Source organism: Oryctolagus cuniculus, chromosome 15 (assembly GCF_964237555.1).
Source record: "Oryctolagus cuniculus chromosome 15, mOryCun1.1, whole genome shotgun sequence".
NCBI lineage: Eukaryota > Metazoa > Chordata > Mammalia > Lagomorpha > Leporidae > Oryctolagus > Oryctolagus cuniculus.
Window position 1 is genome coordinate 61,043,577 of NC_091446.1, and position 12,154 is coordinate 61,055,730.

The 12,154-nt window shown below is 52.6% G+C and overlaps 1 protein-coding gene across 2 annotated transcripts in view; it reads left to right on the forward strand.

Annotated features, from left to right (window-relative positions):
• Positions 1-12,154, forward strand: part of HKDC1 (hexokinase domain containing 1) — a 48,700-nt gene that overhangs the window by 25,731 nt on the left and 10,815 nt on the right. For both annotated transcript variants that reach the window (XM_070057778.1, XM_002718444.5), the window contains exons 9-15: positions 459-692; positions 1,734-2,038; positions 4,523-4,668; positions 4,769-4,888; positions 8,388-8,483; positions 8,662-8,761; positions 10,040-10,223. In XM_070057778.1, the coding sequence (XP_069913879.1) occupies positions 459-692; positions 1,734-2,038; positions 4,523-4,668; positions 4,769-4,888; positions 8,388-8,483; positions 8,662-8,761; positions 10,040-10,223 (1,185 nt within the window). The remainder of the gene's footprint in view (positions 1-458; positions 693-1,733; positions 2,039-4,522; positions 4,669-4,768; positions 4,889-8,387; positions 8,484-8,661; positions 8,762-10,039; positions 10,224-12,154) is intronic.

Consider the following 12,154-nt stretch of genomic DNA (forward strand, 5'->3'; position numbering starts at 1 on the left):
TCTCTCACTGTCCACTCTGCCTGTCAAAAAAAAAAAAAAAAAAAAAAAAAAAAAAAAAAAAAAAAAGAAAGGCAGGATTGTCCAGAGTAGTTACACATGCAGGCTCTGTAATCTAACTGAGTTCAAACCTTGGCTCTAGCATTTACCTGCTGTATGACCTTGGTCAAAATTACTCACTCTCTGTGCCTCACATCCCTCATCTCTGCAATGGGGACTGGTGGTGCTTCCTACGGGACTGAGGTGAGGATTAGATGAGTGAGTTCACATACAACCCTTGGACAATCGTCTGGCACGTAGCAAGTGCTTAGCAAGTAGTGGCTGCTGTTATCAGTGTTGATATTGTCCTCACTGGATTGCTAGGCACCAGCTCATTTATTTTCACAATCCTTGAGAGAGGAGAGGGCTGGGGATGCCCACAGGAGGGAGCAGTATGGCCCTTTCACTCCTCTCCCTGGCAGGTATAAAGAAGGCCTGGCCAATACAAGAGAGATCCTGGTGGATCTGGGCCTGGAGCCATCCGAGGCCGACTGCATTGCCGTCCAGCATGTCTGCACCATCGTCTCCTTCCGCTCGGCCAACCTCTGTGCTGCTGCCCTGGCGGCCATCCTGACCCGCCTCCGGGAGAACAAGAGGCTGACACGGCTCCGGACCACTGTGGGCATGGACGGCACGCTCTACAAGATCCACCCCCAGTGAGTGCCGTCTGCCAGCCTACACCCCACAGATGGCCTTCCCTGCAGTGGCATCTCAGCGTTCTCTTTGGACTGTGTAGTTTGAGCAGCTGGGACCACCCGCCTTCTGTTGGTTCTGCAAAGGAGTGGGTGGATCCAGCACCCACATTCCTCTGACTGGGTTGCTTTTGGGGGCCACCATTATGGGAATGTTCTGCTAAAGCCAGTTGTCTAATGAGGAAGGCCACTCATCCATGTGTCCACATGGCCATCCACCCCTCCCTCTATTCATTCATCCACCCAGCTCTTCCTTCCTTCCTTCCTTCCATCCATCCACATGTTCATCCATCCCTCCAACCACCCATGTGTCCACTAATCTGTTCATCCACATGTCTGTTCATCCCTCCCCTATCCATCCACCCACCTTTCCATCCTTTCACATGTCCATCCATCCCCCCGTCCATCCACTTAGCTATCAGTGTATCCATCCATAGGTCCATCTACCCATCTGTGTCTCCATCCATGCATCCATCCATCCATCCTGTGCCCATCTGTCTTGTCTATCCATTACTTACTGATTACCCACTATGTGGTAAGAGTAGGAAACAAGGCACACTTAATTATAGACAAGGAAAATTGGGATGGTAGAGGTTGGCAAGTTCATGTGAAAGTTCTTGGGAGAGAAAAGGAAAATCTTTCAGAGGAAGGAGAGTAAAAGGCCCAGAGGTGGTTTTGGAAGCCAACTGGGGGTTCACCCTGAAAAGGGCTGGGAGGGAAACCCTTCCCTTTGGGACGGGGTGATGTTCAGCCAGCACCCTATGCATGGGCCTGCTCTCATGGCTGAAACACCAGTGGATAAATTAGCCATGTCCCGAGGCCTCCAGAGCACATTTTCACTGCCCGTCTTCCTAGTTACCTAACACCCCTGCCCCGCCATCCAGCATAGAAAGGGCTGTGCTCTGGCCCAGCAGGATGTATTGCCCCACCATGCCTGTGTCTGCTCCCGCTGGCTGGGCTGGGCCTTCCTGAGTGTGAAATATGCTGTCTTTGCCCTGCTTTCAGGTACCCCAAACGCCTGCACAAAGTAGTGCGGAAACTGGTCCCCAACTGTGATGTCCGCTTCCTCCTGTCAGAGAGTGGCAGCACCAAGGGGGCCGCCATGGTGACCGCGGTGGCCTCCCGCGTGCAGGCCCAGCGGAAGCAGATCGACGAGGTGCTGGCTCTGTTCCGGCTGACCCTCGAGCAGCTTGTGGGTGTGCAGGACAGGATGCGGGCTGAGCTCGAGTTTGGGCTGAAGAAGAAGACCCACCCTCTGGCCACGGTCAAGATGCTGCCCACCTACGTCTGCGGGATGCCCGATGGCACAGGTGGGCCTGCTGCAGCCCCTCTCAGAAGGGCCACCTGGAGCCCTAAACCTGGGGTGCTGTTTGCCTTTTAGGGCTTTGGATTCATGTCTGTAATGAGGGAGGAGGAGCAGGGTGGAAGGTTAGCTCTCCTCCTGAGCCTGTTTGCCTTGGTTAGCCCTCTGTGTTTGCAGTGAGAGAGTATCTAAGTTAGGTTGTGTGTGTGTGTGTGTGTGTGTGTATGTATGCGTGCATGCGTGTGTGTGTGTGTGTGTTAGGGTCTGTATGTGAGAACACAAGCACACCTCATCCTGTGAGCAAACAGAATACGCAGACTCTGGCCCAGGAGCTTCCATCTGGGTGCTGGCTTTGTCTTCCTGCCCGATTCCCTGGCTCTTTCCCCGCCCCTCTTGTCACTTTCTGGCCCAGACTTTTCCAACCCTTCATCTCTCATCTGCTCATCTGTGCTCAGCAGAGAGAATCCACTCAGTAATGGAATCCATTCTCTCTCTCTCTTGTTTAAGATTGATTGATTTATTCAAAATGCAGTTACAGAGAGAGAGAGAGAGATCTTCCATCCACTGGTTCACTCCCCAGATGACTGCATTGTGGCCAAGGTTAGGGCACAATGAAGCCAAGAGCCTGAAATTCCATCTGGGTCTCCCACATGGGTGCAGGGACCCAAGGACTTGGATCATCTTCTGCTGCTTTCCTAGGTCATTAGCAGGGAGCTGGATGGGAAGCGGAGCAGCCGGGACTTGAACCGGCAGCCACCATGCCTGTGTTGCCTGAGAGATGCCATGTCTCAGGCAGTGGCTTTACCTGCTTAACCCCTGGAATCTATTCTTTAGACCTCATGAGCCTCTTCTGGAACTAATGACTTTTGTAAAAAGCTTTTACATCTTCCAGTTTGCTTTTGTACCTTGGATTTAATTTCATCCTCACCCCCTTGGTATTCATCTAAAGAGGGAATGGTTCCCATTTGCTGGGCACCAAGACTGAGACCCCAAGGGTTTGGCATGCACAGCTCTACTTTGGTTCTGTCAACAACAAAGACCTCTTCCAGAGGAAGGCTCTTTTGTTTTCCCACGGGAAGAAGAAACAACCATAAAAGACTACTGCTAAGTTCTTCACTCCTTCATCTCTGTTGTCCTGCTGCCTCCGTCCCTCACAGTTTCACTGAGCGCCACTCCACATCAGGCTCCTTTCTGGGTACAAGAGAGTAGTGGCGCCCAGAACCTGCCCTTTGGGAACTCCTTGTGTGTTGCACTGGCAGTCCCTGGAGAAATCTGTGCCACGTGATGTCAGCACCTGCTGTGAGAGAGGGTAGAGTGGGATAAAAGGGCAGAGAGACAGCTCAGGGGACAGCTCTGGCACATTCAAGAAACAGCAGAAAGACCAGCATGGCTAGAACCACGTGGGTGGGGCTAAGAGCAAGGTGCAGACCTTTGTAGACAGACTGGTGCTACACGATGGCAGACGAGGGAGAGGCTTGAACTTGGGGTGGGTGGGTGTGTGTGGGTGCATACAGCACCAGAACTGACATGGCTTCTCATTAGTCAGGCAGAGATGTGGGGGTCTGGGGGCGGGCAGGGAACGGGTAGAGCCGCTCCATAGTTGGATGAACAAGCAGCTCTTCTAGGCCACAGAGAGATAGAAGCACCCCCAGAGTCCCTTGCAGTCAGGGTGGCCTGGCCTGGATTCATCCTTGGGGGCCCACTGAGTACAAGTCTCATGCATATCCTTTACTAGGTACCAGACCCCTCGAAGGCTGTCCATCAGTGCAGTTTAGAGCCAGAGAGCCTTTCGAGGCCCCGCCTCCTCACTAGGCAGCTCTGGGGAGACAGGACCTGGCCCTTGGCTCCTCTTGCTCAAGAAAAAATGTGATGTCTTGGGGCCAGCATTGTGGCGTAGCAGGTAAAGCTGCCGCCTGTGATGCTGGCATCCCATATGGGCACTGGTTCAAGTCCCGGCTGCTCCACTTCCCATCCAGCTCCCTGCAAATGCATGTGGGAAAGCAGCAGAAGATGGCCCAAGTTCTTGGGGCCCTGCACCCATGTGGGAGACCTGGAGGAAGCTCCAGCTGTTTCCACCATTTGGGGAGTGAACCAGCAGATGGAAGGTCTCTCTCTTCCTCTCTCCCTCTCCCCCTCCCTCCCTCTCTGATTCCTTCTCTCTCTGTAAACTCTGCCTTTCAAATAAATAAATCTTTTAAAATAGCAGCAACATCTCAGAAACCCAGATCCCTTGACTCCAGTCCAGGCTCTTTTCCCAGCACCCTACTGGTGATCCTGTAGGTTGTGCCTGGGGTTTTGTGCCTAGAGAAGCAGTCTGGCCTCAGACAGACCCAAGGGCCTGCCGGGGCCTGATGCCGGGCATGGTGACCCCACGCCCCTCTGATCCATGAGCCCCAGCAGGGCAGGCTCTGGGTCTACTTGGTTTCGGCACCTCTCCATCCTTCTGGTGCCCTGGGACAATCCCTGCTCAGTCCTTGCTTTCTGCACACAGAGAAAGGGAAATTCCTCGCCCTGGACCTGGGGGGCACCAACTTCCGAGTCCTCCTGGTGAAGATCAGAAGCGGGCGGAGGTCGGTGCGGATGTACAACAAGATCTTCGCCATCCCACTGGAGATCATGCAGGGCACTGGCGAGGAGGTGGGTGCCAGGGGGTGGGGGTGGGGGCTGTGTGCTCGGTGCCAGCCTGCCAGCCCCTCCCCTGGGCTTGCCCAGTGTGAACGCCACTGTCTCCCCGCAGCTGTTTGACCACATCGTGCAGTGCATCGCCGACTTCCTGGAGTACATGGGCCTCAAGGGAGCCCGGCTACCTCTGGGCTTCACGTTCTCGTTTCCCTGCAGGCAGGCGAGCATCGACAAGGTAAGCAGCCCCGCTGGCCAGGACAGCAGGAGCTTCGTAGCCGCTGCGCATTTGACACAGGGGTCTCACCGTCAGGACTGCTGGGGACACAGCATAGAGAATTTTAACCACTTAGATGGTGTATTTATTATGCTTCATTATCTTGGGGGTTGAAGTTCACAGCAGGATTTAACAACACAGGTGTCCCTGGACCTCTGCGAGCTATCGGGTCTAGGGTTTCCCCAGAGACTGAAATCCAAGGGACTTCTATAAAAATGTGGCATTTGTGCACAACCTACACCTCCTCCTGTACACTTGCAATCATCTCTGCGTTGTGTATTACACCTAACACAAGGTGAATGCTATGTTCTACTGTATTGCTGTTTTTTTTCTTTAAAGATTGATCTATTTGTTTGAAAGGTAGAGTTACATGGTGGGGTGAGGGGAGCACTTTCATCTGCTGGTTCACTTCCCTAGATGGCTGCAGCAGCCAGAGCTGGCTCAGACTGAGGCCATATTCCCTAAGGAGAATAGCACCAAAGGCTTATTAGTATTTCATCTAATCCACTCACTGTCCCCATAGATACTCTTTCTCCTTTACTGTGTTCTAAATTGGGGTAAAATACAAGAGATCTTCAAAAAGTTCACAGAAAGTGTACATTATGAAAGAATTATGCTTGGATCTCAACATTTTTTTTGCACCAAAATAAGCTTATTTTTTCCATCCACACTTCCTGAACTGTTTGAAGTACCCTCATGTGCGCAACATGAAACTGACCTCTGTAGGCATTTTTAAGTGTACACATCAGTGGCACTGAGGACACTCACACTGTTGTGCCACCATCACCAGCATTACCACCGTTCCTCTCAGCTCTTCACCTTCCCTACCTGGAGCTCCTACCTCCTCACTCCCAGCCCCCAGTCCTTGGAAGCCCCATGCTGCCGTCTGTCACTGTGAGTGTGACTGCCCCATGTGCCTCATGTCGGTGGACTTGATTTTATTTAGCAAACACATCGGTAGTGCTGATCTATGGCAGAACTGCTCTGAGTGCTCCATGGGTGTGACCTAACCTGACCAGGAGGCAGCAGGAAGCAGTAGGTAAGAGCATGGGCTTTCGGGCCAGATGACCTGGGTTCACACCCTGCCTGCTCCACTCACTGGCTGTGTGACCTTGGGCAAGTTAGCTAACCTCTCTGTACGTGTCTTTCCTTATTTCAAAAATTGGGATAAAGGCCAGTGCCGCGGCTCACTAGGCTAATCCTCCGCCTTGTGGCGCCGGCACACCAGGTTCTAGTCCCGGTCGGGGCGCCGGTTCTGTCCCGGTTGCCCCTCTTCCAGGCCAGCTCTCTGCTGTGGCCCGGGAGTGCAGTGGAGGATGGCCCAGGTGCTTGGGCCCTGCACCCCATGGGAGACCAGGAGAAGCACCTGGCTCCTGCCATCGGATCAGCGCGGTGCACCGGCCACAGTGCATCAGCCGCGGCGGCCATTGGAGGGTGACCCAACGGCAAAGGAAGACCTTTCTCTCTGTCTCTCTCTCTCACTGTCCACTCTGCCTGTCAAAAAAAAAAAAAAAAAAAAAAAAAGGGATAAAAATAGTACTATTTCACAGGTTTCTTGTGGATTTTAAAATTTCTGTGTACAATTGGGAGTGTTTTGCAGATCCATATGAACTGACCTAGAAGGGTCCAGGAAGTGCATTATTGAATGAGGAAAACAAATTGCAGTGTGAATTCATTTATTTAAAAATACGTGGAGAAAGAGAGGCAGAGGTCAAGAAGGGTTCAAGGCAGACTGCTAGTAGAGGTTGTCTTTCAGATTGGGCAGGGTAGGGGGAGCTAGGGGGACTTTATCCTTACCAGTCATGTTGTAATTTTTCATTAGAGTCACATGTTCCTGAATTACTGCTGCCGTTAAAAATTAATCTGCTGCTGGGGAGGGGATTTGCCATTTGCAGCTGTCCACGGTTCTGAATGGCCGATAGGCACCAAGACATAGCAGTGCCTCTGACCAGGCCACCAGGCCTCTGGGCCTCTGCCTGCAGCAATGTTGACAGGCCCCTGAAAACACAGCAAGGAGGGCAGAGCAGTGGACACCTTGGAGCAAAGCCACTGATGGCTGGGGGAAGGAGTGGAGCTTTAGAATATGTATATTATGTGGGAGGTGTTTCGTGTAGTGGTTAAGACACCACCTAGGAACACCTGGATCCCATATCACAGTGCCTGAGTTTGAGTTTCAGCTCTACTTCTGATTCCAGTTTCCTGCTAATATCTGTCCTAGGAGACTGTTCAAGTGCTTGGGCCCCTGCCACCCATGTGGGAGACCTGGATTGAGTTCTAGAGTCCTGGCTTTGGCCTAACCCAGCCCTGGGTGATGCAGATGCTTGGGGAGTGAACCAGCGGATGGGAGAGCTTGCTGTGTGTCTCTATGTCTTTGCCTTTCAAATAAAATACACACATGCGTACATAATTTAAAAGATTATTTGTATGAGGGGGTTTTTGAATTAGGGGTATGTCTCTGATGTTCTGCATGCATTAACCAGGAAAGGAGCAAGGGGGCCCATTTCCCAAGGCTTGAAGAGAGCAAGAGGGGCGGGGCTTGCTGGCTAAGGGTCTCTGGGTAAGGTGGCATCCAGCCACAGGGTTGAGGGTGCTGCCATCAGGTTTGCTGGGGGCCTCTCCTATCCCAAGCACTCCCCCAGTCTACCCTCCCTCCTTCAATTTTCCAGGCTACGGAGCTGGGGCTGGACTAACTATGCTGCCCCAAGTTAACCATGTGACTTTGAGCATTTCTCATTATTATAAAAAATTATGCCTGATAATTTTAGAAAATACAGACAAATAGAAGAGACATAAAAGTACCCATAATCTTGCACTCAGAACCACTGCCAACCCCTCAGTGTAGATTCTGTTCCAAGGTCAAGTATGTGTGCGTAATTTTTAAAAGTAAAAGCAGAACAGTGAACTATCTGTATGTTTCATGTGCTTTCACTTCCCAGCACCCGGTGAGCATCCTTCCTTTCCCTTCCATTCTAGCATCCAACACTCACTCACAATATGATTTGTTTTTCTGGCTGTGTAACGTTTCCCTTGTCCACGTACAAGACGGTAGACGTCTGTATTGGCATCACAGGTTGCCTCTAGTTTTTCACTTTGTAAGAAGTGTGTTTTGGTGAACGTGTTGTAGAATTGCCCTTGATCCCACCTCAGTCTGTCCTTGGTTGAGTTAGAAGTGGGATTGTTGGGATCCCAGGCCTTTATTCTGTGTAGTCTTGCCCAGGAAGTGTCATCTGACTCTTGAAGAACATGAATTTCCCCAGCAACTGCACTCAGCCATCAGCCTCTTTTGAGCGTTGTGCTCTGTGTCACCTCTGTGCTGGTGTCAGGGCTGCAGAGCAGGTGTGCAGCCAAAAGCTCACGCACTTGGTCGGCGGTCAGCTCTAGTGCCTGCATCATTAGATGTTCAGGTTGTGCAAGGTCTTAGCAACCACTGACAAAGTGCATTTCCCCTCCTTTCTTTCAGGGAACACTCATAGGATGGACCAAAGGCTTTAAGGCCACCGACTGTGAAGGGGAGGACGTGGTGGACATGCTCAGGGAAGCTATCAAGAGGAGAAATGTAGGATATGGCATTGAGGCTCATGTCTGACCTTGCCCCCTACCCCCAGGCCCCTCCGCTCTGCCATCCTCTGCCCGGTCCCCGTGGCTCTGGCCTCTGCTCTCCTCGGGCTGCTATGCCCCTTCTCAGCCTGTTTGACTTGCACATGCTGCTCACAGTGGAGCTGCTTCCTTTGCAGGAGTTTGACCTGGACATAGTTGCGGTTGTCAATGACACAGTGGGAACCATGATGACCTGTGGCTATGAAGATCCCAACTGTGAGATTGGCCTGATTGCAGGTGAGTGACCAGACACAGACCACTGGCTTCCTCCCATCTGATCCTGTCAGGATTTCCATTTAATGCGACGAGGGGCAGGGTGTGTGTGTGTGTGGGTGTGTGTGTGTGATTTTTCCATTATGCAGAGGTTCTGTCCTAGGCAAAGATGAAGTTAACACTGGGATTGCAAGTCACCTAATTCCTAAATCTTATTATCTTTTTCCGTGAAGGGTTCAAAGCCAAGGACACCTTTTCCACTGAAGGAGATAGTATAGAAAGGAAGGATTTGCAAGTGAGGGACTTGGAAGGAGACTAGACTGCAGTCAGATGGTGTTGGCCTGAGCCTGAAGGAGCTGGGTGTTGGCTCCAGCTCCAGCGTATGCCTCCTCTCTTCTGTGACTTCTAGGGCTCTCGGGGCTCAGGGTAGGGGAAAGAGTGGAGAGGAAGCAGTGATCTGAAGTGACCTGTGGGAGAAGCCCAGTAGTAACTAAGGCCCACGTGGGTTCCAGGGAGATGACTGTCTCTTAGAGGTTGGGGAAGAGGTGTAATTAGAACAAGTGAGGTGGGGACAAAGGGCGTCTTGGGGAAAAGGCAAAGGTGAAGTCGTGATGGAGTCTGAGAGAGCTGTTCCAGTCGGCTGCCTGGGCTTCCTGAATGTGAGCAGCAGGTGGAACAGGGTGAGGGGGTATCCCGAGCTGTCTGCAGTCCAGACAGTTACCCACCTGTGAGCGCGGGCAGGTTGCTTGCTCTGTCTGGAGTTTTCTCATCTGTGGAAGGGGTTCAGCTGGATCTAGTGGGCAAATAGGGAGCCTGTGGGGTCAAATACGATGGCTCCCCAGACCGCTGGGTTGACATAGTTCTGACACCAGGTCATAAGCTCACGGCTGCCGTGTGTTGTCTTGTCCCAGACTAGGCGATGGTCCCTTCCAGCTCGGATGGCTACTCTGTGACCGCTTGGAAGCTTTGTGTGCCTGTGGCTTGACAACAATGATGATGGAGGAGGAGGTGAAGGGGAGAGAGGAGGAGGCAGGGACCATGTACTGAATATTTGCCACAGGGAGGAAATTTAGAAATATCACTCCGTTTTTTTTTTCTTTATAACAAACCTGTAAGGCAGGTGTTATTTCCTTTCTACAGGCGAGAAGGTGAGCCTCTGAAAGCTGAGGTTCTTGCTGGAGGTCAGCCAGCTCCGCGTGCCAGGCTGGACTCACACCAGCTGTACCCAACTCTGTGCTCCGCTGCCCCAGTAGGACCTCGCGGTGTCTCTGATGGCTGAAGCCCCTTCCTGCTTCCTCCTAGGAACAGGCAGCAACATGTGCTACATGGAGGAGATGCGGAACATCGAGCTGGTGGAAGGGGACGAAGGGAAGATGTGCATCAACACAGAGTGGGGAGGCTTTGGAGACAACGGCTGCCTGGATGACATCCGGACCCAGTACGACAAGGAGGTGGATGAGGGCTCCTTGAATCCCGGCAAACAGAGGTGAGGAAGGCGGATGTGCAGAGAGCAGCTCTGCCAGCTCTAAGGGGAGAGGGGTGCTTTTCCGTGCCACGCACACCATGGCTTTGGGTTGGTTAAAACTCTGTCACATGTCAGTCAGGTCTCTTACTGGGACAAAAGCAAAAGGTTGTGACAAGTTTCCAGCAGGCAGAAGGAAAGGGGCCTTCTTTCTAATTACCTTAAGGCATTGTAGGGCTAGCGGTGGCTCTGCAGGTGGGACAGGGGCTGTCAGAGTGTCCATTTGCTTGAGGCCGGCGTCACAGAGCAGGGGCGTGGTGATTTAGTGAGCCCTCTCAGCGTGGGCTTCTGCTAGGTCCAGTTTAGTGGTCAGTGTCCTCAGCCTTTTGAGAGCTGGCTGCCAGGTTGTTGACCTCTGTTCTGGGGGCTGGAAGTACATCCCAGTGATGGGCAGGAGTCCTGGTTGCCAGTCATGTTGTCCTGTGTTACTCTGGGGCACAATCACTTGTGAGATGTACCCCAATTACTGATCATCCTGAAAACACTGAGAGTAACAGTAAAAACGTATTTTCTTTTTTTTTTTTTTTTTTTTTTTGACAGGCAGAGTGGACAGTGAGAGAGACAGAGAGAAAGGTCTTCCTTTTGCCGTTGGTTCACCCTCCAATGGCCGCCACGGCTGGCGCGCTGCAGCTGGCGCACCGCGCTGATCCGATGGCAGGAGCCAGGTACTTATCCTGGTCTCCCATGGGGTGCAGGGCCCAAGCACTTGGGCCATCCTCCACTGCACTCCCTGGCCACAGCAGAGAGCTGGCCTGGAAGAGGGGCAACCGGGACAGAATCCGGCGCCCCGACCGGGACTAGAACCCAGTGTGCCGGCGCCGCAAGGTGGAGGATTAGCCTAGTGAGCCGTGGCGCCGGCCAAAACGTATTTTCACTTGCATGCCGCTCTCCCTTCCTAATTAGGAGAGCTCAGGTAGGCAGAGCAGAGCCAGTGCACTGGGCCTCGGCCCTTCCCCCAGCACAAGGGCTGGCACTTTCTGAAAAGGACAAGACGGAAAACGTTTTACATTTTGCAGGCCAGATGGACTTTGTCACAATGAAGGTCTTCATATGTGAGGTAAAGGGGACTAGAGACTCACTGTGATGAGTGACATCTAAGAGGGGAGGTTGAGCAGATAGGTAAGGGGATGCCTGGGCCGTGGGCACCCTCAGAGCTGGTGGACTGAGAGTGTTGTCTAGGGAAAGCCTTGGCAGGGCTAAGCTGGGCCTTGGTGGTTCCTCACCTTCCTGTGACACTAGTCCTTGTGGCTGGAAGGCAGGTGAGGCATGTTCAGCTAAACCTGGAATTGCTCCAAAAAGCAGGGAGCATCTCTGTAAAGCACACCTTAGGCCATCTGAGCATTGGGTTCTCCTTCAGGGGCCGCTTCCTTCTGCCTCAGCCTTCTGTTTGCATCCACTGGGTCGTCAGAGTGTGAAGGGGAGAACATTGGGACCTGCCTCGCAGTCACCATTCTCTGTGTTCTGATGCTGGCTTCCCAGGCTGATGCGGTCCTGCGCAGTGACAGGAACCCAGCTGCGGCACAGACACCTTCTGTTTCCATTTGCCTCTGCAGGCAGTGGCCATCCGGCTCTGCAGCACCGTCACGAGTAACAGTGCAACCACGGCCGGTGCCTTCTCCGTGCCTTGTCAGTTCCAAAACCCTTTTGCTGCCTGTTGTTTGCCCTCCTGGAGCTCGGAGCCTGGCAGAAGGGGGAAGGGACCTCGCATTATTTGGAGTACCCCTGGTGCACACAGATGGTTTAAATGTCTTACAGAGCAGCGTTTGTAGTGGCACAGATTTCTTCAAGTGCAAAGCCGAGGAGAATCTCCAGCAGAACAGATTTGTAATGCAAAGCCAAGGAGAACAGGCCTTGGGGCCAGGAGAGGGATTAGCTTCTGCCTAGTGCCTGCTCTG